The sequence below is a fragment of the Podarcis bocagei genome (assembly GCF_964188305.1).
Source record: "Podarcis bocagei genome assembly, chromosome: 5".
NCBI lineage: Eukaryota > Metazoa > Chordata > Lepidosauria > Squamata > Lacertidae > Podarcis > Podarcis bocagei.
The window spans coordinates 15,307,962-15,334,204 of record NC_138129.1 but is presented as its reverse complement, the minus strand read 5'-3'; the positions used below and the strand labels follow the sequence as shown (position 1 = coordinate 15,334,204).

Below are 26,243 nucleotides of genomic sequence, written 5' to 3'. Positions count from 1 at the left end.
ATTCATAACCTGGTGGTTTTAGGATATTCTCTTGGATTTCTGAGTGGTCAGAAGTATTGTGAAACTGTGAAATAACAATTCGATCATTTATTTAGCTGTGGGAAACAGTCATATTATTTTGCTATAAATAAATTCTACAGCGTATTGGAAGTAATAGTCGAAGGTATACTGCAGTGTTTAACCTTAAACCACACAAGCACTTCCAGAAATCTTCTTTCTGTTACCCAGAAAGCATATCGCCTCTGACAGTGAAGGTAAAATACAGATAAGAAGCAGAGGATTTATGATGGCTCAAGTGTGGATAGAAATACCTATGGTTTTTCTTAAATAGAAAAAAGAAAACACCTTAGACATGACAATATGTGTTTACAACAAACTCTGAGCAAAAATCAAACATTTTAAAGCTTGCCCTTATTATGGCTCCACAGATGTGGGCAGGCGGATTTAAGAATATAAGGAGAACCCTGCGGGATCAGGAATCTGGTCCAACATCCTGTTTTAACAGTGACCAACCAGATGCCTTGTGGAGGGCAAGGCGAGAGAGCATGTCTCTCATAGAGTTGGAAGGGACCACAAGGGTCATCTAGTCCAACCCCATGTAGTGTAGGAATATTTTGCCCAGTGTGGGGTTCAAGCCCACAACCCTGAGATTAAGAGTCTCATGCTCTGCCGACTGAGCCATCTCAGCTGAAGAAGGGACCGTTTAAGTGAAAAAGACAGTTGGCTTCATTTGTTGTTGAAATGTTTTATGAAGCCACTGCAAGAAGAAGGGGGGGAAATGTACTGGAAAGTTGACAGAAGGCCAAAAATATTAATATACTAGAACACAGTGAACTTTTTGCATGCTGTAAATATTTTCTCAGACTCTCAAATATAGCTGGGAAGTGTGTTCAGCTTTTCTCTCCTACATCATCTAGAAGAAGTGAATTAAGACACAGCCCATCCTTCTCCACAAACCATCTTGTAAGCTATTGTTATGTGTTATATTTGAATATTGCTCTTCGCTTAGGAGTTTAAGTGGCAAAACTTCCAGGTGATTTGAGAAATCGTTATTTGGACATATGGCTGTCTACTGAGGTTCGCCACTAAGGAAGGATCTGAACCTGCAATTGCCTGTGACCAAGCAACCAGTACAGTGGTACCTCGGGTTAAGTACTTAATTCGTTCCAGAGGTCCGTACTTAACCTGAAACTGTTCTTAACCTGAAGCACCACTTTAGCTAATGGGGCCTCCTGCTGCTGCCGCGCTGCCGGAGTACGATTTCTGTTCTCATCCTGGAGCAAAGTTCTTAATCTGAAGCACTATTTCTGGGTTAGCAGAGTCTGTAACCTGAAGCGTATGTAACCTGGAGCATATGTAACCCAAGGTACCACTGTACTGTACACCATATACTTTCAGATATCAATGTTCACGGGAAGATTTTGAAACCTGAAAGATGTTAAAAGTGTCAAAGCACAGGGGTGTTTTCACACACAGCACTAAAGCAGTTTTTTTCCTACATTCTGTACTGCGACTGCGAATTAGCTTAAAGAGGCAATCAACTGCGGAAATGTCCACAAACAGCACAAGTGCACTGTATGCGCAATCCTGTACCTTAAAATAACAGTGTCTGCCAAAAACTGCCAAAAACTGCCCCCACCCCTACAGGAAACTGTTACTTTGTTTGGCCCATCCCTGACCTAAAGAGGGTAGTAATTTGAATTAGGAAAACTTATTTATATATGGTTTTTAAAAAAAAAAAAAAAAAGCATTTCTAAACCACTCAATGTTTTAAGACTCTCTAAGTGGGATACGCTATGTACATTGTACAATACAGAAACAATAAACTTTTTTCAAAAAAAAATGCTTAACTAGAAGCAGAAATTGTATAAAGATTTTGACAGGTTTTTCTGGGTGGGGTCAAAAGAAAATAATTTAAAACAACTGCAGTTGAGACATTTCATTCCGAATCTGCTAGACAGAGCTAAACAGAGATGGGTGTCTTGCCCTCCCCTGCCATAAATCCTGGCCATGCCCATGTATGTGGGCACCTGCAGAAAATAGAGAGAGAGAGCAAAGCTTATCATAATGTGAAGGGTACTCCGCCTGGCATCCTTAGCGCTGGGCAATATAATGTTGGCTGTGAGATTCAGCGTTCTTGCACTCCGCGCGATCCTGTATCCACCTCTGTTTGGTGGCCGAGCGCGCAAACCATCCATCTCTGCCCTGGCAGGCGCCTCCTCCCTCCGCCCCTCCCGCGGCATTCCTCAGCCGTCTCCTAGCAACGCGATGCAGCAGCAGCAGTAAGCGGGGTTATCTCCGGCTCGGAGGTGGCTCGCTGGCTGGAGCCCGGCTGCTAGCAGCGCCCGCCCTCTACCCAGCCGCCAGGGGGCGCTAGACCGGGGAAGATAGTCCGGGATGACGCAGAAGAGCAAACTCAACTTCGTGGCTGAAAACCAGATCTGGTACAGTCCTTGCTTCTTCGCCTTACCCCACCCACCGTCTCTTCTCTCCCCACACCCACACCCATTCCTCCTGCCGGGGGTACAGCCTGCCTGGGATAGCCAGCAACATGACCTCTCTGAAGTCTAGCTCCTAATGCTGAAAGCTCACACACACACACACACACACACACACACACACACACGGACCCAGTTACAGACTTTCCTAATAATAATAATAATAATAATAATAATAATAATGGCACCTGTTTGCCTTGCAAGACCCTTCCATCACCCCCACTGTCCATTGCTGTAATGAGAGAGAGAGAGAGAGAGAGAGAGAGAGAGAGAGAGAGAGAGAAAGAAAGAAAGAAAGAAAGAAAGAAAGAAAGAAAGAAAGAAAGAGAGGGGAGTCATAGATTCACAGAGTTGGAAGGGAGCCTGAGAATCTTCTAGTCTCACCCCCCCCAAAAAAAGGTAAAGGGACCCCTGACCATTAGGTCCAGTCGTGACTGACTCTGGGGTTGCGGCGCTTATCTTGCTTTACTGGCCAAGGGAGCCGGCGTACAGCTTCCGGGTCATGTGGCCAGCATGACTAAGCCGCTTCTGGCGAACCAGAGCAGCTCACAGAAACACCGTTTACCTTCCTGCCAGAGTGGTACCTATTTATCTACTTGCACTTTGACGTGCTTTTGAACTGCTAGGTTGACAGGAGCAGGGACCGAGCAATGGGAGCTCACCCCGTCGTGGGGATTCGAACCGCCGACCTTCTGATCGGCAAGTCCTAGGCTCTGTGGTTTAACCCACAGCGCCACCCGAGTCCCTACTCCAACTCCCTGCAATGCAGGAATAGGCAGCTGTCCCATTCGGGGATCGAACCTGCAACCTTGGCATTATCAGCACCACACTCTGAGCAACTTTGAGTTGGGTGGTTGTCAGTTGCAAAGTGGTGGACCGAAGCCCCACGTTTGTCTGTCCCCCCTGGAATAGACAGACAGAGTCTAGGCAACTGAAGCTATTATACAAACTTTCTGCCCCGCAGTGCCAAATTTTAAATCAATCACTAGAGCCATGGTGGGATGTGATTTGGCCAATATGCCCTCAACAATAGGGCCGCCGCCGCCCTATAATAGTTCATACCTCAGGGAATATTTCTTCCTCCAGCTTGTGTCTCTTATTGCAGTTGTGATTTCTGCGTGGAATGTGGTTGCACAAGTGTTAATGGGCACCTGCTGGTTGTTGCCTGTTGTATTTTAAGTCATGGTGACATGACCACTCCCGACGCCATTTTTGTGAACTTTTAATGTCCTATTTCCCCTGTTCTACAGTATTTAGTCCATTGTGCTTTCATTTTGTTTCTTAAACAAAGCTACTACTGCCATCCTACTTACTTCAGGAACATTGTTAAAAACATTTCTCGATGGCCCTGTTGACAGAGCAAAAACATAAACAAAGTGCCCACCCTGTCCAGCTCATGCAAAAGTTGTGTGACATTGGCTATAGCACCGCCATAATCCAATACATCGGTGCTGGATCAGAGCTGTTTTAAGTAAGGATTTTAACTAAAGATAAAAACTAGGCTACTACTTCTTTTTTTTAACCATGTGGAAGCCAGTCCTTTACCACAAACCTACGGGCAAAACAGAGTAAGGGATAGAATCAATGTGTTTATAGACTGGCTCACAAGCAGAGTGGTAGCCATTAAGCGGTCGGCCCCGTCTATTTGTTCAATATCATTTATGTTCTCTCGGGTGTGAAAGGCGAAAACTAAAATGTAATCCTAAACTGAGAAAAGGAATAGGAGAGCAAGGTGTCGCATTCGACAGATGATCAGAATTGCTTCATAACAAGGCTCTTAAAACTGCAGCCTAAGCTCCTTCTACGGTCCAGTCCACCGCTCAGTGAAATCAAAGTACATTAAAGGCAACAGTCTCACTCCAAGTACTTCATCTTAACTGCCTCGTGGGTCACGCTGTTAACAACTTAAGAGGACAAGGTTACAATCTGCAGATCACTTATTCCAAAACAATGGCTTGATATAATTACTGTAGAGTAAATAAAGTTGTGGGTTGCTGCAGGGTTTAGTTGTTTCTTCTATTTATTTATTTTATTTTTAAAAGTCCTTGAGAAGGACTTACTCAGTGAAATAAGCCAACTTGTTCCTTATTCCTTCAACTAGCAAAATGCATCATTCTTTTGGGTGGAGATGAGTGTGCACAGGGAAAAAAAAATGTGTTTCAAGGACCCAGCTGGCAACCTGGCTCTGTGCAGAGAAACACACAGTGTTCCTTTGTCCACCTAAGGTTAGAAGTGTGGGGCAGGTTTTACTCTCCACTATTCAGTACCGTATTTTTCGCCCCATAGGGCGCACCGCCCTATAGGACGCACCCAGTTTTTTTGGGGGGTGGAAATAAAGAAAAAAAATTATTTCCCCCCCAGACGCGGGGCTGGTGCGGGGGAAGCCCGAGCTTCCCCCAACCCCAGCCCCGAGAACAGCCTGCTATCTGCAAACCTAGGGAGCCCGGCGGGAAGTCGCACCGGTCTCCCCAGGCTTGCGGAGAGCTGCGTGAAGCCCAGGCGTGCTCTTCAGCACGCCCCGGGCTTCGGAATGCAGGCAGCTCTGCGCAACCCTCGGGAGACCGGCGCGAAGTCACAACCCTCGGGAGACCCCTCTCGTTCTCCAGGCTTCAGCGAAAGCCTGCATTCGCCCCATAGGACGCACACACATTTTCCCTTCATTTTTGGAGAGGAAAAAGTGCGTCCTATAGGGTGAAAAATACGGTATTTTAGGGACGCAGGTGGTGCTGTGGGTTAAACCACAGAGACTAGGACTTGCCGACCAGAAGGTCGGCGGTTCGAATCCCCGCGACGCGGTGAGCTCCCGTTGCTTGGTCCCTGCCTCTGCCAACCTAGCAGTTTGAAAGCACCTCATAGTGCAAGTAGATAAATAGGTACCGCTCCAGCAGGAAGGTAAATGGCGTTTCCGTGCGCTGCTCTGGTTCGCCAGAAGCGGCTTAGTCATTCTGGCCACACGACCCGGAAGCTGTACGCCAGCTCCCTCGGCCAATAAAGCGAGATGAGCGCCGCAACCCCAGAGTCGGCCACGACTGGACCTAATGGTCAGGGGTCCCTTTACCTTTACCTATTCAGTATTTTACTTCTCTCCATGGGGATGAATGGCAGGATTATGGAGGGCAGTCAAGGAGAGCCCTGAGAGGCACAAATAGATTGGGGCTGTATTTTCTCTCTGGTCCTAACTGTACCCTTCCTCAAACCCACCAATGATCATTTCGGCAAGTGTACCCAGACAAGTGATTTAGTTATGTAGATTTGAGTTGTGTTATGCAAACTATTCAGTTGGCACAAGGATTTCTCCTTGCGTAATTGAACAATCTCCCCCCTCTCATCCCCTCAAACAGTCCATCTGTTTTAGGGCTTCCCCCAACTCTCTGGAGCAGATTTGGGGAATGGGGAAAGGTGCGTGCAGTGTGACAATTTAGCTGAACACTGCTCTGTGCTTCTGAACTTCCTGCTGATTTTATTTGTGTTCTATTGATAGTTTTATTATGTACACTGCTTTGAGAGTTTTCTGATTCAGCGGTCTATAAATCTTTCTCAATAAATAAAATAAATAACCATATAGCTTCCCTCTTAGATTCAGTCTTTGGGGCTTGCTAGAATGTGATGGGAATTGGCTATTTTTAAACAGGCACAGATAGGTAGCCGTGTTGGTCTGCCATGGTCAAAATAAAAAAATTCCTTCCAGTAGCACCTTAAAGACCAACTAAGTTAGTTCTTGGTATGAGCTTTCGTGTGCATGCACACTTCTTCAGATACCAAGAAGAAGTATCTGAAGTATCTGAAGAAGTGTGCATGCACACTTCTTGGTATCTGAAGAAGTGTGCATGCACACGAAAGCTCATACCAAGAACTAACTTAGTTGGTCTTTAAGGTGCTACTGGAAGGAATTTTTTTATTTTAAACAGGCAGACAGACAGATCTAGAAGGTGCCGAAGGAGGGCAAGTACAGTAGTAGCCCCACCACAAATAAGGAGTTTCCTCCCTACTATCTCAATTTTTGCACTCCTGTAATAAGCACATGCTGTTATTTTTCTTTCTCATCCACCTACAAATATTCTTCCCTCTTCTGTGCCACCCCTCCCCCTGGGAGATTTTTGTGATGCTACCACTACTTTTCAGAGACTGTGATTAATTTAATAATACTAATAATATGCTGCCCATCTGATAGAGTGGCAACCAAGCCACTCTGAGTGGCTTCCAGCATATACAAAAAGCACAATAAAACATTGAATATTATACACTTCCCTCTACAGGGCTGCCTTCAGATGTCTTCTAAAGGCTATATAGTTACTTATCTTCTTGACACCTGATGGGAGGGCATTCCACAGAAGGTCCTCTGCCTGGTTCCCTGTAACCTCTCAGGGTGGGAACCACCAGAAGGCCCTCGGAGCTGGACCTCAGTGTCTAGGCTGAATGATGGAGGTGGAGACACTTCTTCGGATATACAGGGCTGAGGCCGTTTAGGGCACTTTTAAGGCCTATTCAAAATATTTGTGCCAATGGCTTTCCTTATGCAGGAAAGCATAGCAGATTTTTTTATCCCATGGTTTTTAGGCATGGATCCGAGAGGTTTTTCTTTTGTCCCACCGCTTTCCCCAGGAAGCTCCACTGTTTACTGATCTGTGGATTAGTGTTTGTTCCAATTCAGTGGTAAAAACCACAGATTTTCCTGGGTAAAGCAGTGGGACAAATGAGAAACCCCTCAAACCCATGCCTAGAAATCACAGGGCAAGCGGAAGAAAACAGAAGTGTGGATGAGCTTAAGACTGTTCTGTAAAGCCTTTTAAACCATTTCTTTTGTATCTACATCAGGAAGGATCATGTTGAAACTGAAAACATAGCTGCAAGGAGATGGCCCCAACGGTGGGGGTTTATGTTAACACCAGTGGAAGAGGTAAATTTTTTGTGTTTGTGTGTGTGTGACATTTATCCATGAAGGACAGTTTTGTTTCAGTTCTTAATCTCACTTCATGACCTGCATTGAACAAGAATCACCTTCTTGCAGAAACATGAGGCTATGGTCTTGTTTCACAAAAACATCTACAGTGGTACCTCGGGTTACATACGCTTCAGGTTACATACGCTTCAGGTTACAGACTCCGCTAACCCAGAAATAGTGCTTCTATCTAAGCAAAGTTAAGAACTTTGCTTCAGGATGAGAACAGAAATTGTACTCCGGCAGCACGGCAGCAGCAGGAGGTCCCATTAGCTAAAGTGGTGCTTCAGGTTAAGTACAGACCTCCGGAACGAATTAAGTACTTAACCCGAGGTACCACTGTACATCTCTCCTTATGGCCCTAGAATGAAACCCTAACCATCAATTATTTGTTGTTGGGAGGACAGTTGTGTGTGTGTGTGTGTGTGTGTGTGTGTGTGTGTGTGTGTGTGTATTCAAAGATATACAAAAATGCATACCCACTACAAAATGTACTGAGATCAATCAACTACTTAGTCTAAAAGAGAACAAAGCCAGAAGGAAGAAAAGACAAGGAAAGGAGAAACCTAAAGAAAGAGAAAGCGAGAGAAAAGGAAAAGAAAGAAAAAAAACAAAAAATAAAATAGAGAAGGAAAAAATAAAAGGATTTCCAGCTCTCTGTCCTGCAGCTACATATGATATTCATTCCTTAACATCCAACCATTCTCCCTTCTACAAACCAGCATTTTTTTCAGTCTTCAAATCCAGATATTTCAAGTTCCTTTTCTCTTTCTCACAAAAAATCCACAATAAAATTCCAGTCCATAACAAATGACTGGAGTGCTGTTGATTATTTGTTCTTGGAAGGGATTGCCAAAAGTTGAGAGCACTTATCCGTCCTTCAGATTCAAATGCCAGCCTTAAAATGAGAATTAGTTCTCCATATGGAACAATGGATTTCAAAAGCATCCAAAGCTATATAATAAATAGGCTTATATCTGAAGTCAAGTACAAGTTCATTAGCTACTGCTATGATGGAAACAGCATAAATATCTAGATAGATATGAGTTGTTATAATGTTATCCCAGTGCATGGCTCAGTGTGAAGTACCCATTAATTTTATTGCATTTTTCTTCTATTTTTAGTTGTTAAAAGATGAAAAGAAGCCACCTGCCAAACCTAAGATCCCACTTCCAGAACACTTACAAATCCGACCTGTGACACCGGTGGAAACATATATTAAGGTTAGGCAATAGTCGCATAGTCTTAAATGGCACAATTTCAAAACATTTATTTTGGAAGAAAGAAAGAAATACCTGTGGTGGTAGATAGCCTTGAATGTTCCTCATCAGTTGTTCTACAATGACTTGGGATGTGGGTGGCACTGTGGTCTAAACCACTGAGCCTCTTGGGCTTGCCGATTAGAAGGTCGGCGGTTCGAATCCCCGAGATGGTGGTGTGAGCTCCTGTTGCTCTGTCCCAGCTCCTGCCAACCTAGCAGTTCGAAAGCACACCAGTGCAAGTAGATAAATAGGTACCACGGTGGCAGGAAGGTAAATTGTGTTTCCGTGCGCTCTGGCTTCCATCACGGTGTCCCACTGTGCCAGAAGTGGTTTAGTCATGCTGGCCACATGACCCAGAAAGCTGTCTGTGGGCAAACGCTGGCTCCCTTGGCCTGAAAGCAAGATGAGCTCCGCAACCCCATAGTCGCCTTTGGCCGAACTTAACTGTCCAGGGGTCCTTTGCCTTTGCCTTCTTTGCTGGTCTTTCGATAAAGATGAGAGTAAATGGTGCTGGAATCCTGAGGGCTACTTTGAAAGGACAACTTAAGACAGGAAGTCTTCTTTGGATGTTCTGCTGAGCAAATGTTTCGTTGTCTTGCAATATAGTGGCCCTGCTGCAGGACAGGAAAGTTATATATCAGGTTAGTTATCTCATCTCTGTAAGTGTTCAATGCACAGATCAAAATCCAGAATTATCTTATGTTCCAGGAGCACACAAAAACCACTTTCATGAGAGATGTTTAAACTTTGAATGCCCCGCTTTTCCATACAGATATCAGGCCAACCACATAAGATTTATGATCTTGAGAAGACATACTTACAGTGTTCTAATAAAAGCTAGACCCTTTCAGTAGAAGGGAATCCAGATGGTACATTATTCTGAGGCAAGGGTAACAAACTGGAGGTCTTAGAATCTTGACACGGACCAGCGAACAATTTTATGTAGTCTCTGTAAGCTTCCTACCAAATTAGTTTGGGTAAAGGAATTTGGATTGGTAAGAAAAATAATAATAATTCAGATGTTGTGAGAGAGTCTACACATTAACATGGCATCTCTTTGGGTCTGTATGCAATGCCCTTTGTAATGTCCAAGCCGCCATGTGCTGCATATATGTTTGTGAATCCCCAGTTGTTAATTAAATTGACTGTACTATAGTGCATGAATGGGTTGATGATCTCCATCTTCATGACCGCATCGTTCATGGGACAAGAGAAATGTGCACAGCTGGCTAAATCAGTGTTTCCCAACCTTTTTTGGGCAAAGGCACACTTGTTTCATGAAAAAAATCTCGAGGCACACCACCATGCCAGATGGGGAAAGGTCACTTTTTACTTATGTAAAAAAAAATAAAAAAATAGTAACAGCATAGAAGGTAATGGTTAGGCTAGCATCCCTCTTCCAAATATGCTAGGTTTTTATTTGCAGGGACTGTTCTACATGGGAAAGCATTCAGCACTGTCATTCTCCCATCTGCCATCTGAATTGGTACTATTCTGGGTCAACTTACTCTGCTGCATTTGTAGATGAAAATGGCACCAAGTGTGGGGGAGGGGGCAGAACAGGTTTCAGATACAGGATATTAAGCATACACGTACTTCAGATTGAACTGGTTGCTTGCTTTGCAAGTTTTCATTTCCCAAATGACTGCCTTGGCAAGCGCAATACCTACCAGGCTCAACGCCGGTCTCGCGCTGCCGCTTCCCGCGCTCTCAAGGACCCGGGAGGAGGAAGGCGTGAAGGGAATCCCGAAGGCGCGAAAACCTCGCGCATGCGCAGGCCTTCCGCCTGCGACAGCCCAGTAGGCCGGCCGAAGCGAGCGGCGATGGGATGTGGGAGGGAGCTTGCTCGCCGCCCCGCGTGTGCCTATGTGGGGCACGTTACAGCCCCGTGACGTCAGCGCCACGCAGGCAGCCAGGCAGGCAGACGGCGAGAGCCCCGCGCTGGGCGGCCTCTCCTCGTCGCCGCCGCCCCGCCTCTCGCCGCCCGACTCGCCCGCCTCCCTCCCACGGCACACCAGGCAATGTCTCGCGGCACACTAGTGTGCCGCGGAACACCGGTTGGGAAACACTGGGCTAAATCATCCAGCCCAGTGTTCTTCAGTCTTGGATCTGCAGATGTAGGGCACCATCGCTGGCCATTGGCTAAGCTGGCTAGGGATGATTGGAAACGTAGCCCAACAATGTCCGAGGACTCAAACTTGAAAGAGCGCTGAGTCAGTGGTGCAAGAAGTTTCTTTTTTTAAAAAAGTTTTTATTGTTAAAATAATTCATCATTAATACACATATGTTGCGAATATACAAACATACATTTCATACAATCCTTAAAAGTGCTCAAACATACCTATACTCAATCCCACAGATAATTCCTTTTCCCATCACCATTCACCACCCCTCACCTCACCCTTGTGTTAGACTTCCAATCTACTCAACTGCAATTTATTTCCACTTCTATTACTTTCTTTCACACACCTTTAACCTAATTCCATGCTCCTTTTTCTATTACACATTGTTATCCATCTTATTTAGTATTTCAGTATTTAAAACGGAACTTGTTTATTCTAATAGGAGTTCTGATTTTTCAATATGGTTTTCCAAGTATCCTTTAAACACCTTCCAGTCCCTGTCTATCTTCTCTTTTGAGATCCTCCAATTTCTCCCATTGTTTTGGATATATTGTAGTACTCCAATAATTTGGCAAGCCACTCTGTTTTTGTCTGTATAATACCACTTTTCAAACAATTTTGGGAAACAATATATAACGAAATGAAAAAAATGTTCAGATATTCATTTAGGAAAACACCAGAAGGTTTTCTATTGGGAATAGTACCAGGAAGTCTAAAGGAAGAAGACAAGACATTATATTTATATAAAATATATTATATATTATATAAAAATTGGAAAAGAGGAAGTTTCTATATGTAACCTGTTTTGCTCCGTAAGCATACTGCATTACAGCACCTCTGAACTGCGGGCCTGTCAGATATGGAAGTCAGGAACTAAACCTGGCCTGTTTGCTACTTTCAAGTCATGGCTTGTCCATCAGGAGAAAAGTTAGTTGGTGACTATGTGGAGGAGAACCAGGTCTGGTGTAAGTAGTTAGTGTCTGATTAGGACCAGGGAGGTCAGGGTTCAAATCTCCACTCAGCCACAAAGCCTGCTGAGGGGACCTTGGGCCAGTTGCTGCCTCTCAGCCTAACTTCTCTCACAGATACAGATAGGTAGCCGTGTTGGTCTGCCATAGTCAAAATAAAAAATTCCTTCCAGTAGCATCTTAAAGACCAACTAAGTTAGTTCTTGGTATGAGCTTTCGTGTGCATGCACACTTCTTCAGATACTTCTTCAGGTGTGTATCTGAAGAAGTGTGCATGCACACGAAAGCTCATATCAAGAACTAACTTAGTTGGTCTTTAAGGTGCTACTGGAAGGAATTTTTTATTTTCTCTCACAGAGTGGTTGTGAGGATAAAATATGGAGCCTGTTTGAGCACTTTGGAGGAAAAGAGGGATACAAATGCAATCAATCAATCAGCAAACAAGCAAACATTTAAACACCTGGGGCTTGAAATTCCAGTTTGCTCTCTCACTTGAAAATAAAAAAACACTTGCGTGGCGAGGCCCTGGGCCCCGCAGTTCCCACAGAAATAAACACACAGACATGAATATGTTGGGTTAATGGGATAAATTAGGCCACAACTTTATTGATTACAGATGTGAGCGGTTTCGCTTAGGCAATTGGGTGAAGCAAGACTATACCCTGACTCCTGCCTGTCTGCAGGAAGTCTTGAAAGTGTCAACCACTGATAGGGGGAGCCCTATGGTCAATTAAGAGCTCCCCCAGGGTCACCGATGGGGTCGTGGCATGGCCCCACCCCACGCCCAGGCTTCAGACAGGAACCACACCCCCAGATCCCTTGAATGGATCTTGGAGGGGCAGGCAGAGGCAACAACCTCCCCTCCCATAAACAAGGCTTACTCAATGCCTATTGTGACGATTGCTACTAGGTAGGTGAAAACCAAATGGCTAGAGCCAAATTGCCAAGTGGAAAAATTCCTACCTGGCCACAACCAGGCGACTGACATTAGTCATAGCAAGGCCATAGTCAAGCAATGCAAGAAAGAGGGTGAGTGGGCTGGGAGATCCACCAAAGTAGACTAAAGGTGGCTACCCCCCCCCAGCCGTGCTGTGGTTGAAATGGCAAGTAGCCACGCCCCCCCCCGGCTAACCCGATTGGTCAGTTGGGGGGCATGACATGGCTGGGCGTCCTAGTGACATGGGCAGCATCCCTCTGCGGGTAACTGAGGTCCTAGAACTCCTCCCGCAGTGCAGCCCCTCCGGAAAAAGCAGAGTGTCTTATCTGTTATTCCCAATGGGTTGGGCAAGGAATCCTTGACCAGACTCTTCCCACTGCCTCTGTGTGTCTGTCATGCAGCATGGAAGCAGGAGGATATAATTGCCTCCTTTGTTTGGCTCTGTGGGTGGTGCGTATGGCCATGAAAGAAAGGAAAGAAAGAAGAGGCAGTCGGTTCAAAGGATGTCCTCCGCCTAGATATCACAAACGTTTCCCAGTCTTGGCTGAGGAACAAAGCAAAAGGGCTCTGGCAGCAGAACAGAAAGAGAAACATTGCTTTCTCTCTGTGCGTTTCTCCAATGGATAAGCCCCCAGATGTTGAAGGGATACGTGGAAGGCCCTTTCGATGTGCCTTGTGGAGGTGGTTTAGTCAAAGCAAGCGCAGAAGCCAAGGCTGATACAGCGCTTCAGTCTTTTCCCTCCCCTCCCCTAGCTAGATTAATTCCTTATTAACCAGGTTCATTTATAGCAACTACAAATTGAAAGATTCAGGTGTTGGTGTGACACAGCTGAAATAAATAAAAAATTGTTCAGTAGCACCTTAGAGACCAACTAAGTTTGTTCTGGGTATAAGCTGAAAAAGTGTGCACGCACACAAAAGCATATATAGTGGTACCTCGAGTTAAGAACATAATTCGTTCTGGAGGTCTGTTCTTAACCTGAAACTGTTCTTAACCTGAGGTACCACTTTAGCTAATAGGGCCTCCCGCTGCTGCCGCGCTGCTACTGCGCAATTTCTGTTCTCATCCTGAAACAAAGTTCTTAACCCGAGGTACTATTTCTGGGTTAGCAGAGTCTATAACCTGAAGTGTCTGTAACCTGAAGCATCTGTAACCTGAGGTACCACTGTACCCAGAACAAACTTAGTTGGTCTCTAAGGTGCTACTGGACAGGTTTTATTTATTACAGAAAGTTTCTTTCTGCAAAAAAAACAAAACAAAACAAAAACCCTGGTCACTAATATTTCTTACATTTGTCCTGAAAACTCCTCCCCTCCTCCAGCCCAATGTACATAATGTGTGTTTAATACAAAGGTTGATAATCTTTTTTTAGCCCAAGGGCTACATTGATGGTTAGCCAACCCTTGGAGAGCTGCACATCTTCTGCATATGCACGCACAGATTTGAACCTCTGTAGCCGGTTTCCTGCTACTAATGTTTTCAGAGAATATTTTGTTGCTGCTCTTGGATGCCAAGGGAGTCAAAAGTGTGCTAAAGAAGGATAAGGATCTTGCAGAGAAGTTGGATGAATTATTTGCATCTGTCTTCACAGCATATCCTTCAAGTGTCCTGATTTCCCAGGACATCCTGAAACTACATAAGCTATCCCAGCTTCTGATTTGATCCCAGAATGTCCTGTTTCCCCCCTCCAGCACCACCACTGCTGAGCTCAGGGAGGAGGATGAGACAGCACTTGTTGGCGCTTGCAGTAATGTTGTGTTAGCATGTGACTCAGCCAGCTCCCACGAGAGCACGGCACCCGAAGACACACGTGCAAGTCGCTCACGCAAGAACACAGCACACAAAAACACGCATCCCGATTTTCAACAGTGGAATGTTGGAGGGCATCAAAGTGGAGGGCATCTCTGAGCCTAAACTAACTTTCACAGGGCAGGAGTCTGAGGAACTGAGGTGGGCAGTGATGGTGAGAGATGAAGTTTTAGACCTAATAGACAGGTAAAGGGACCCCTGACCATTAGGTCTAGTCATGGCCGACTCTGGGGTTGCGGCGCTCATCTTGCTTTATTGGCCAACAGCTTCCAGGTCATGTGGCCAGCATGACTAAGCCGCTTCTGGCAAACCAGAGAAGCACACGAAAACGCCATTTACCTTCCCGACAGAGTGGTACCTATTTATCTACTTGCACTTTGACGTGCTTTCAAACTGCTAGGTGGGCAGGAGCAGGGACCGGGCAATGGGAGCTCACCCCGTGGCGGGGATTCGAACCGCTGACCTTCTGATCGGCAAGTCCTAGGCTCTGTGGTTTAACCACACATCCCAATAGACAAAACAGAAACTGACAAATTGCCGAGTCTGAATGGCCTCCACCCAAGAGTTCTTGAAGAACTCAAATGTGAAGTTGCTGATCTTCTTTAAAAAAGATATGAGACTTGTCTCTGAAACCAGCCTCCATACCTGAGGACAGGAAAGTAGCCAAGGTAACATCAATTTTTGAAAGAGGATCCTGGAAATTTCAGGCCACTTGGCTTGTCATTTGTCCTGGGAAAATTGGTGGAAAGTATTGTTAAAGATAAAATAGCCAAGCATATAGAAGAACAAGTCTTGCTTTACTCCTTCTCCGTGGTTGAAGGCACTTGCTGGAAATCCTAGGAGGGAACAGTGTTGTTGTGCTCAGATCCTGCTTGTGGGCTTTCTATGGGCATCTGGTGGACCACCGTAAGGACAGAATGCTGGACTAGTTGGGCCACCGACCTCTTTCAGCTAGGCTATTTGTGTGTTTTTATATTATTTTCTTAGCTTCTGGTGTAGTTTGTCCAGGGAGAAACCATAATCCCAGGTTCAAACATCACACTAAGCCAATGTTTGTGGTTTGTTGCACATGCTGGGGGAGGAACCAAGCCATTATTTGCAGTAAATAATTAACCATGGCTTACCACAATGTGCGCACGCAGCCACTATCTTCTTGCTTCCACATAAATGTTAACAGCTGTCCTGAAGAGTCAGGAAGAATGTTTTAACCTTTGAAAGGTTAGTCTTCATACATACATTTTTGCAGTGCTGTGATATAAATCTGATTTATTGTTGGTGTGGTCTTCTTTTTTTCATATTGTTATATTTTTACGTGTTACATATATTTATGGGGTTGATCTTCAAGAAGAGCGGATTATACATTACCTATTCATATATACATAGACTAGTTAAATATTTACCTTTAGGGTTAAACGCATTACTGTTTCTCTACTTCTTTAAGCACTCGTTCTGATCCCCGTGAGGGTCAAAACTGACTTGTACAAACAGCTTTCCAATGGGTTAATGGCTACAACTTCATGCCCACAAGGCAACTGCGGGGTCACATGCAGACACACTCCCTCCATGTTGTGGGTAAACGCAATGCTTCCCCCCACCCCCCAATCTAGTACTTCTTTTGACCGGAAGAGAAGGCATCATATTGTGCTTGCAAGACTTCTGTATCAGGGGGCCCCCATTGCATTTCACGCTCTTACAAAATAAACTTTTTTCATCTTGGCATTCCTTAAAACAGCTGCCGTCCTCAGTGGGACAGACTCTTCCTCACCAACTGTGTGGCTTCCAAGTGTCGTCTTCTCACAAGTGGCACTAAGGAGGCCTTTTTGTTCCTCACACGGGGAGTATTTGAACTTGGAGTTGTGATTTTGCTTAATGTAGCATATACCGTGTGAAAGAGCCATAGTTAACTCTAATGGTGGTCCCCCTAGAAATGGTAGCAATTAAATATGAATAATCTGGAGGTGGTTGCACATTGCCCAACTCCCCCGCCCCCCGCCCCCAAAAAAACCCCTGTATCCATCTTTTCATCTTGCAGAAGAAAATAGTTGTAATGGTATATTCCAAAGAGCGCCAGAACATTTAAGTGTTAACGTGTGCATAAGGCAGACATGGGAAATCCATATTGATTTAAGTGTCTTCTGTAAAAGTGGCATTAAACTAAACACTCTTCCAATTAATTCAGCACTTTGCAGAATTAAATCCCATCGTTGTCAGAAATATAGGCTCAGCTGCTTTGTAGGGACTTTTATTTAAATCTTCGGGGGCTGTCAGTATTCTTTTATTTATGTGGAACAGTTTCTTTTGAGTATAAACTAGTAGGAACTGCAGCAAAATTTTGCACCATGGGGTGCTTCTATTTAGGGTTCCAGAGAACCAGCTGGGTCTTTTTTCAGGTAGCTGAATTTCATTCCATCTCCCCCCTGGCTTTCTGGTTTTCTTCATCTCAGCAATCCATCTGACTTCTGCAACCACTGAACATGCTCAAATTTTCCTTGGGCTATTCTGTGGATTGTCCCTCCCTTGATATCCCACCACCACCACCATTATAATTTTTTGTAAGAATGCAGACCTTAAGAGTCCCCACCTGCCCACCATCTTGTGTGAGAGCAGCCACCATTTTGGCTGCACAGTTGGAGAATGAGTTCACTGCAGTTGGGGTAAGGACAAAGAAATAGACAAAGTTCTACCCAAATATGTGGTTTGAGATTTGTACTCAAGTCCTGAGCTCATCCTTGTCCCTTGGCCAACAGAGGTGTGGTTGGCAGGAACAAGAATGGGGGACAAGAGGCTGTGGACACACTTACCCATTTGTAGCACAAATAAGTCATTTTTCTCAATACAGACTTGTGCAGGCACATCCTAAACCTGCTGCTTTCATTCTAGTGAGACTTCAGAGCCTCCCATCCACAAAGGTGGACGTGGTAAGCATTTGAGAACCCTTCCCTCAATTAGTTTCTCCACACTTTTCCTCCCTGAACGAATGAAGAAGGAAGCAGTAAATGTGATCTTGGTTTATGCCCACCTACAATGGCACTGGGCAGGTGTGGACACAGGCCTCATTGTTGGGGCCATCTCCATCCCTTTTCAAATGGACACATTGGGGAAGAAGGCAGAATCAGTCTGCCCTGAGCTTTTGTGTTCAGAACGAAACAAGTTGGTGGAAAAGTGCTTTTCAGGGGTGTTAGATGTGCAGTAGGACCAGATGATGTGAGGGAAGACCTGTTGTGCATAGAGCTTGAATAAAACTACCGTAATTACTGTTTGGTTCCACTGACCTGTCAATCATTAAGAATGTAAAAAGAGCCTCCTGGATCAGGCCAGTGGCTCGTCTAGTCCAGCATCGTGTTCTCTCAGTAGCCAGCCAGATGCCTGTGGGAAGTCTGCAAGCAGCACACTTGAGCCCAAGAGCCCTCTCCCCTCCTGTGGTTTCCAGCAACTCGAATTCAGAAGCATTGCTGGAGGCAGAGCGAAGCCATCTTGGCTGGTCTTCTCCTCCATGAATTTGTCTAATCCTCTTTTAAAAGCATCTGAGTTGGTTAAACCAATAACATTACAGTCTAGGTAGCAAAAGCCTCAGTGTGCAGTGAATGTGGAATATAATGTCTGTGTGTACAGAGAGCCTTTCCCATTGTGGTATCTAAATAAACTCTGGAACCACCTCCCAAGAGATATTGATCCAGCCTCCTCCTTTGCTTTTAAGAACGCTCTTCAGACCATTTGATTACGGCAGGCCTTCTTTGGTGTGGGATGATACTTTTTCCCCCCTCCAGGCTGTTGCATCTATGTACATAACCTGCCCTTGGGACCATATGGAAAAGGCAGTTAAGAAACCGATGTATCAGTTTTACCATTGTTTGTTTTGTTTTATAGGGCTGGATTCAGCTAACAGGTCCCACAAGGGCTTACGCTAGCCCAAGAGGGCTTCCCCCTCTCCTCGTGCAGCCTCACTCACTCTCAGTTGGTTTTTTTGTGGGGTGGGGGATTGGGAAGACACCCAGAATAGCACGCAAGGGGAGGGGAGGGGGGAATCGTTCCATCTGACAAGTGGAAACGCTTACGCTGATGGAATGATTGCCCTAAGTGCGGCATCAAATTTCTTCTAGTGTCAGGGTTATTTTGAATTTTGTAGTGCTTCCTATCGTCACTCAGAAACTGCCTTGAGTTTGGTTTGTAGCGCAGAAAGCTGGGATATATACTCAAAGAGATGGAAGGAAGAAACAATTCCGACCAGGGAAGAATGGAAAACCAAGTTGATGGACTATGCGGAAATGGCAAATTTAACTGGGAAGCTCAGAAACCAAGAGGACAAGTACTTTAAAAAAACAGAAAGGGATAAATTATAATTTATTTAGGAGACCATTGTAAACAGATGGAAACATTAGCAGGATTTTGACCAAACACTTGGAAAATAACAAAAACTATGGGCAATTTAGATGGATAAAAAAAACTGGATAACAAACTGATATTGTTAAGTTGTGGGTGAACATGTCAGACGACACAGCAATTCTTCAAACAGCTCTTGTTTATTCACAGGCCCAGAATAGAACTGGGCTGAAGGGTTCAGCCAACCTGCTTATATAGAGCTCAACTACAAAGCAACAGTAACAACTTTCTGTAACTATCCAATCACTGAATGCCACTTTCAATTCCTTATTTGCATATGTGGACCTGAGTGAAAACTATCTACAGTATCCCCCTGCTGGCCCAGGGTGAGAACTTCAGTACATAACAGATACACAGTCACTAGGACCCATGGAGGGGAGGGGGGGAAGTCTTGAGAATCAGAGTAATCTCTTTATATGGATTCTTAATTTACAGTGGTACCTCTAGTTATGAACTTAATTCGTTCCAGAGGTCCATTCTTAACCTGAAACTGTTCTTAACTAGAGGTGTGTTTCGCTAATGGGGCCTTTTGCTGCCGCTGTGCCACCAGCACACGATTTCCGTTCTCATCCTGGGGCAAAGTTCTCAACTTGAGGTAACTCTTCCAGGTTAGCAGAGTTTGTAACCTGAAGCATTTGTAACCTGAGGCGTTTGTAACTCAAGGTACCACTGTATTTTGTTATTTGTTTATACTCTTTAAAATCTAATAAAAAATATTCATATAAAAAAAGAAAGGTGGGACAGATATATATATATTTATATGGCCAACTAAATAAATTGCATGCTACCTCCATTTCAGATTCACCCATCTCCTCCTGTCCCTCAGACAACACAAGGCTTCATAGGCTGGAGATCCACGGTTCCAGGTCTGGGACTTGAACGTTACTCTAAGATCATAAGCACCAAAGGTGCCTTTTACAAGGACGTGCAGTGGCCAAATGAACCAACCGACTGACTTTGTCCAGCTCCGTCAGCTTCCCTCACTTTTATTTCCAGCAGCTTTTCAGAGGTTCCTACTCGGTAGGAGAACATACGTATTAAGAATGTGTTTGTCTACCATTTCAGCAGTACTTTTAAGTGAAGGTTAAAGATGAGGTTATGTATGGCTTAGGGGTGTTTTATTAAAATCAGCAGTATACAACAGACAAGTGCTCTTTGGGGCTTTTTTGTAACCCAGGTGGTTCTTTGTGATGGAGGAGAAGAAGAAGGAGAAGGAGGAGGAGGAGGAGGAGGAGGAGGAGGAGGAGGAGGAGGAGAAGGAGAAGGAGGAGGAGGAGGAGGAGGAGGAGGAGGAGGAGGAGGAGGAGAAGCAGCAGAAGAAGGAGAAGAAGGAGAAGAAGAAGCAGCAGCAGCAGCAGCAGCATCTAGGAGCTCAAAACAGTGTTTAATAGAATTGACTGTCCTCTTCTGAGAACAAATAGCAATTCCTGGCTCAGCCATCCTGTTTATTCAGAGTTCATCCCGATTTCCTTGCACAAAAATTACATGGTGGTTCAACCTTTAGGTCCTTATTGAGCGCTTGTTTCAGTTTGCTTGCAGGGAGGCTGAGCACTCATTCTGCATTCATCCTGATTGCTTGTGGAGTGTTCTGTGTCTTCCTAGGAATTATTAATTCATCCAGCTTTTCAGTGCATTTCCTTTCCACTTTTCTAACTGCAGAAAGTCATCCCACACACACACACTTTTAAGTGGATTTGTTGCACTAGAGAAACAGAGAACTTTAATCCACTTTAACTGCAAAAACTGCACACACTTCCTCTTTGCCCTGTGGCTAGAAAGCATGGGTCTGAGTGGTTCCTCACTGGTCCTGTTCTGTCTAGGCATGGGTCCCAGCAGTTTTGGCTTTGCCCTGCTACTTTCTCCCAGAAACCCACTTTTTAGCCCTAAATCGGAGCACATGTCAATCCAGAGAAAACCCAATTGACGTTTGCTCCCATTCAGCGGTAAACGGCAGGTTTTCCCAGTGGAAAGCAGAAGGGTAAGTGGATGAGCCCCTAAATTTGTGGTGTGCACTTGAATTGCTCCTGCAATATACTTAAGGTAAAGGTCCATTAGGTCCAGTCGTGGCCGACTCTGGGGTTGTGGCGCTCATCTTGCTTTATTGGCCAAGGGAGCCGGTGTGCAGCTTCCGGGTCATGTGGCCAGCATGACTAAGCCGCTTCTGGCGAACCAGAGCAGTGCACGGAAACGCTGTTTACCTTCCTGCTGGAGTGGTACCTATTTATCTACTTGCACTTTGACGTGCTTTCGAACTGCTAGGTTGGCAGGAGCAGGGACCGAACAACGGGAGCTCACCCCGTCGCGGGGATTCAAACCGCCGACCTTCTGATCAGCAAGTCCTAGGCTCTGTGGTTTAACCCACAGCGCCACCCGCATCCCACGCAATATACTTACCCCTGTTCTATTCAGCTTGCTCACATGACCTAGCACACACAGAAACTGAGCCCTGCGTCTCACCAAGCAAGTTATGAATTGTTTCTGCAGCACCTTCTCAATAATCCCATGGTTATTTGTGGCTGTTATTATTGCATTATCAGCCCAGCAGAAAATCTCCTGCATGGTGGCGGAAGCGGCAGGGTCAGTTGCTGGTGACTTTAGCCTTCTAGAAAAGTTGTGGCGAGCCATTTCCCTCTTCCTGCCTGTAAACGCTTTATTTGAATCTCTTGTTCCGCACCCCTCAGAAACAAACTGACCATCTCAACATTCTTTCCAAATAACTGAGAAATGATTCAGAGCCTTTGGAAAGAACCCTCAAAGAATGAAAACACTCGCAGAAAACATCCTTCCCCCCAGAGCTAAACATTACTTCAGGAAAAATGGGAATAATATGTTAACAATCAGACATGATCCTGTATTTATTGGACACAGCGAAGATTCTTGTGGTACAACTTTGGAAGGCTACCTGCGTTCCCGAAGATACATTTTGGTCGAAAACATTTTTGCGAGTTAGAAGTGGCCCTCCCTCTGCCTCCCAATGCTAACACCGTGTAGCTAGTAACACAATTTATGCAGTAAGACAGCATCATACAACTAACCTATGACAGATCAGGTCAATGGCATAGCCACACCCTGTCGGAACATGCCTGGGGGGCACACGCAGCCCCCAGATTGAGACAAACCTCTCCGGGCATCTTCCTGATGAAGCGCAGCCCAGGACATTCACAAATCAGTCCTGGTGCACACCTGTGACACATATCAAAAGACATGTGCATGCTCAGTCAGCAGAGTATAGCAGAAACAATCGTGGAGCGTGAGTGTGTGCATTCCAAGTGTTTATTAAGCCATATATACAGGGCAAAGCAACCATGGCCTCCTCTCACATCTTCTCCAAGAGAGAGAGAAAGAAAAGTACAAAAGTACAGTGCAGTGGAAGAGGGATAAGACTGACTTCCGTTCTCATACTTTCCAAGCCTAGAAAGTAAACACTGACATGTGATGTAACAATCACACATCCAGCAACGGAGGAGTGAAATGCTAACACACCCATGAATTTGAACCCATGCAGATGCAACATAGTTTGGGGGGGGGGAGTCTGTCAATTAAAAACAATACCAATACAGATGCAAGCTGGGAAATATCTCGGCTAGAAAACCTTGTTGAAAGAGGAAGATCTACAATAGCCACTGAAAAGACTCCAAAGGCTAGGCACCTCCACACTAAATGCCCAATTCCTACATTGTGATTTTCTATATCTATCATCTCCTTCATGGATCACTGCCTTGTCATGGCAAAGGGGCTTGAACAACTCAGAGAAGCTATGAACTGTACCGTGCAGGGCCTCCCAAGATGGACAGGTCATAGTGGTGCTCCTCCATTATGGTGCTGGAGGAGACTCTTGAGAGTCCCATGGACTGCAAGAAGATCAAACGTATCCATTCTGAAGGAAATCAGCCCTGAGTGCTCACTGGAAGGACAGATCGTGAAGCTGAGGCTCGTATACCTTGGCCACCTCATGTTACCCCATGGACCAGAGCACGCCAGGCACTCCTGTCTTCCCCTGCCTCCCACAGTTTGGTCAAACTCATGCTTCGAGAACACTGTCCAACCATCTCGTCCTCTGTCATCCCCTTCTCCTTGTGCCCTCCATCTTTCCCAACATCAGGGTCTTTTCCAGGGAGTCTTCTCTTCTCATGAGGTGGCCAAAGTATTGGAGTCTCAGCTTCAGGATCTGTCCTTCTAGTGAGCACTCAGGGCTGATTTCCTTCAGAATGGATAGGTTTGATCTTCTTGCAGTCCATGGGACTCTCAAGAGTCTCCTCCAGCACCATAATTCAAAAGCATCAGTTCTTCGGCGATCAGCCTTCTTTATGGTCCAGCTCTCACTTGCGTACATCACTACTGGGAAAACCATAGCTTTAACTATACGGACCTTTGTTGGCAAGGTGATGTCTCTGCTTTTTAAGATGCTGTCTAGGTTTCTCATTGCTTTCATCCCAAGAAGCAGGAGGCTTTTAATTTCGTGGCTGCTGTCACCATCTGCAGTGATCATGGAGCCCAAGAAAGTAAAATCTCTCACTGCCTCCATTTCTTCCCCTTCTATTTGCCAGGAGGTAATGGGACCAGTGGCCATGATCTTTGTTTTTTTGATGTTGAGCTTCAAATCATATTTTGCACTCTCCTCTTTCACCCTAATTAAAAGGTTCTTTAATTCCTCCTCACTTTCTGCCTTCAATGTTGCGTCATCTGCATATCTGAGGTTGCTGATATTTCTTCCGGCAATCTTAATTTCGGCTAGGGATTCATCCAGCCCAGCCTTTCGCATGTTAAGATCAGCAATTTGGAATTGCAGTGGCCCAGATCCACAGACACAGTCCTTATCAAACGCAGAGTCTCCAATGAAATCCAAGGGACTGCCAACAGACAAATGAACCTCATATGCACATTGGACTAAAAGTTCCAGATTTGGACAAAACAGTTGTTAACACTAAGTACAGATTGTTAACACTGGAGTAGATTAATTTTTGCAATTCATCTTGCCCAACTAACTTTAACCTCATCTATCCTTTGGTAGTATGATGCTGTTATAGAGTCCATTAGCTCGGTAAATCAGTAACTCCACAAAGGATTTTCGTTGCTTAGGGCTGCAATTGTGAGCACAAGCTGTAACTGTAAGCACACTTGCTATTATTTAGTTATGCATAAAATTTGCATCCTTCCTTAGTGCTGACAACCTTGCAGCCACTTAGCAGAAAATGAAACAGTGAGGTTAGGACAACGATCAAAGAAACCAAGCCACAGGCAAAACCATACAAACTTGCTGGTGAAAAGCAGAAGAATCTGTAATAAGCAGCAAAAGGGGTCCAAGGCATTGCTAAAAGCAATGAGAGGCAACAGAATGGATTTTGCCTGGTGCCTAAAATATATTTTAAAAGGTGCTAGATGTACATTGTTAGTGAAAGCGGTACATAGTGGGCACCGTCACTGAAAAGGCCCTCTCCCTGTAGCTATCTGCCTAACCTCAGATGGGGAGACATGCCAGGGAAAGGCCTTTGAAGCTTCCCTCCCTCTCCTATTGCTAATAGCTATGGAGGGACGTGGGTGGCGCTGTGGGTTAAACCACAGAGCCTAGGACTTGCCGATCAGAAGGTCGGCGGTTCGAATCCCTGCGACAGGGTGAGCTCCCGTTGTTCAGTCCCTGCTCCTGCCAACCTAGCAGTTCGAAAGCACGTCAAAGTGCAAGTAGATAAATAGGTACCACTCCAGCGGGAAGGTAAACAGCGTTTCCATGCACTGCTCTGGTTCGCCAGAAGCGGCTTAGTCATGCTGGCCACATGACCCGGAAGCTGTACGCCAGCTCCCTCGGCCAGTAAAGCAAGATGAGCGCCGCAACCCCAGAGTCGGCCATGACTGGACCTAATGGTCAGGGGTCCCTTTACCTTTACCTTTATGGAGGGGGGGGGTTCATCACAATTGTGACACATTGGACCTTTTTGAGGAGAACAGACCTTACCAGAGGCAGTCATGCTCTGAATGCCAGTTGCTGGAAACCACAGGAGGGGTCCTGCTGCAGTCCTGATCTAGATTGAGGATGGGGGCGGGGGCAGACCTGCAACTTGCATGGCAGAAAAGGCTCCCAGTTGCAGATACAAGGGGCTTGTTCCAAAGCAGGACCGCAGTGAATTTGGCAGACAAAGGGCTAAAGCCCCACTGCCATCCCCTTGCCAGAGTCCTGATTTAGATCAAGCCCTCATGCCAGCATCTCAGTAAGAAAATGTACTTTGGCCTTCAGTTGGACTTGCTTCTGAGTAAATATGCTTAGGATTGTGCTGCACATAACCTAAACCTCTGCGGGATTTCCTGAATCAAAAATTAATAAAAGTAAGCCTTTCCGGATTTTCTTCTTCTCTCTCTCTCTCTCTCTCTCTCTCTCTCTCTGTTTTGGGGGGAGATATTTTCTTTTGAGTGACTCCCCTGCCCCCGCCAGCCAGATTTGGCAGCAATTCTCTTTCAAATATATTTCATCACTAACCAGAGCTTCTAACATGACCTTCTTGTGGTGTGTGTGTGTGTGTGTGTGTGTGTGTGTGTGTGTGTGTGTGTGTTTAAAAAAAACAACCTTCAGATGCAATTACAAATTAGTCATAAAAAGGACTGGCTAGTGAATTGCAAACAGGCAACATCAGGGTATTAAATCACTCCACACTGTATGAAACCTGGCATTTAATCTATGGAAATTAACCTCCTTATTGGAATCCAACTGGGTACATAAATGTCACCAGCGCTTTAAAATGCCACGCGGTTGCCAAGGTCACAAGAGTGTAAGTAAATCTGATGTATACCTATGGGACATGCACTGAAACACTCTCCTGTGTGCTTGTTTGTTTGTTTGTTTGTTTGTTTGTTTGTTTGTCTGAGGATCATATTTAAAACTTTGAGCAAAGACCCCCGTTGTAGTGCGGTGTTTATATATGTTTATTAATTTTAACTTCTACAAATTAAAAGTTCAAAAGCAACAAGGGCAGGGAATGAAAGGCACATTGAAACGAAAAGTTTGTCACTCGATCTTTGACAACAATCTCCTGGCTGTTCTACACAGCTCAGAAACAGCTCGATGGTTGGGGCAGAGACATTTCCTGGAAGATAGATTGCTCACCAGGTGGGACAGGCAGAGGTAGCAAGAAGGCCAGCATGGTGCAAACGCAGCAGCAGGAGCACCGGAATGACTCCACCAGTGCATCTGCACCACACTGACCTCCTCACTGCTGCATCTCTCTCTCTCCACCACCCTACCTGGTAATCAGCTGTGACCCACCTGCCTGGAAGTTCATATCATTGGCTGCAGAGACAGGTGTGAGAGCAGGGATGTGGTGCCTTGTCTACACCAGC

The 26,243-nt window shown here is 45.2% G+C and overlaps 1 protein-coding gene across 1 annotated transcript; it reads left to right on the top strand.

Moving 5' to 3' along the window:
• Window positions 1-2,262: 2,262 nt before the first annotated feature.
• On the top strand, window positions 2,263-20,065 carry CIMIP1 (ciliary microtubule inner protein 1). Its single transcript, XM_081196807.1, has 4 exons — window positions 2,263-2,444; window positions 7,314-7,395; window positions 8,562-8,660; window positions 19,717-20,065. Exons 1-4 carry the CDS (start codon window positions 2,398-2,400, stop codon window positions 19,870-19,872), a joined length of 384 nt encoding a protein of 127 aa, XP_081052933.1. The 5' UTR covers window positions 2,263-2,397; the 3' UTR covers window positions 19,873-20,065.
• The last annotated feature ends 6,178 nt before the right edge of the window (window positions 20,066-26,243 follow it).

Excerpts from the sequence above, each read along its gene's own strand:
- CIMIP1 (XM_081196807.1), top strand. The coding sequence starts at position 2,398 with ATGACGCAGAAGAGCAAACTCAACTTCGTGGCTGAAAACCAGATCTG. Across the intron at positions 7,396-8,561 it reads TGTTAACACCAGTGGAAGAG|TTGTTAAAAGATGAAAAGAA; the intron begins GTAAATTTTTTG and ends TTCTATTTTTAG. Across the intron at positions 8,661-19,716 it reads CGGTGGAAACATATATTAAG|ATTCACCCATCTCCTCCTGT; the intron begins GTTAGGCAATAG and ends CCTCCATTTCAG.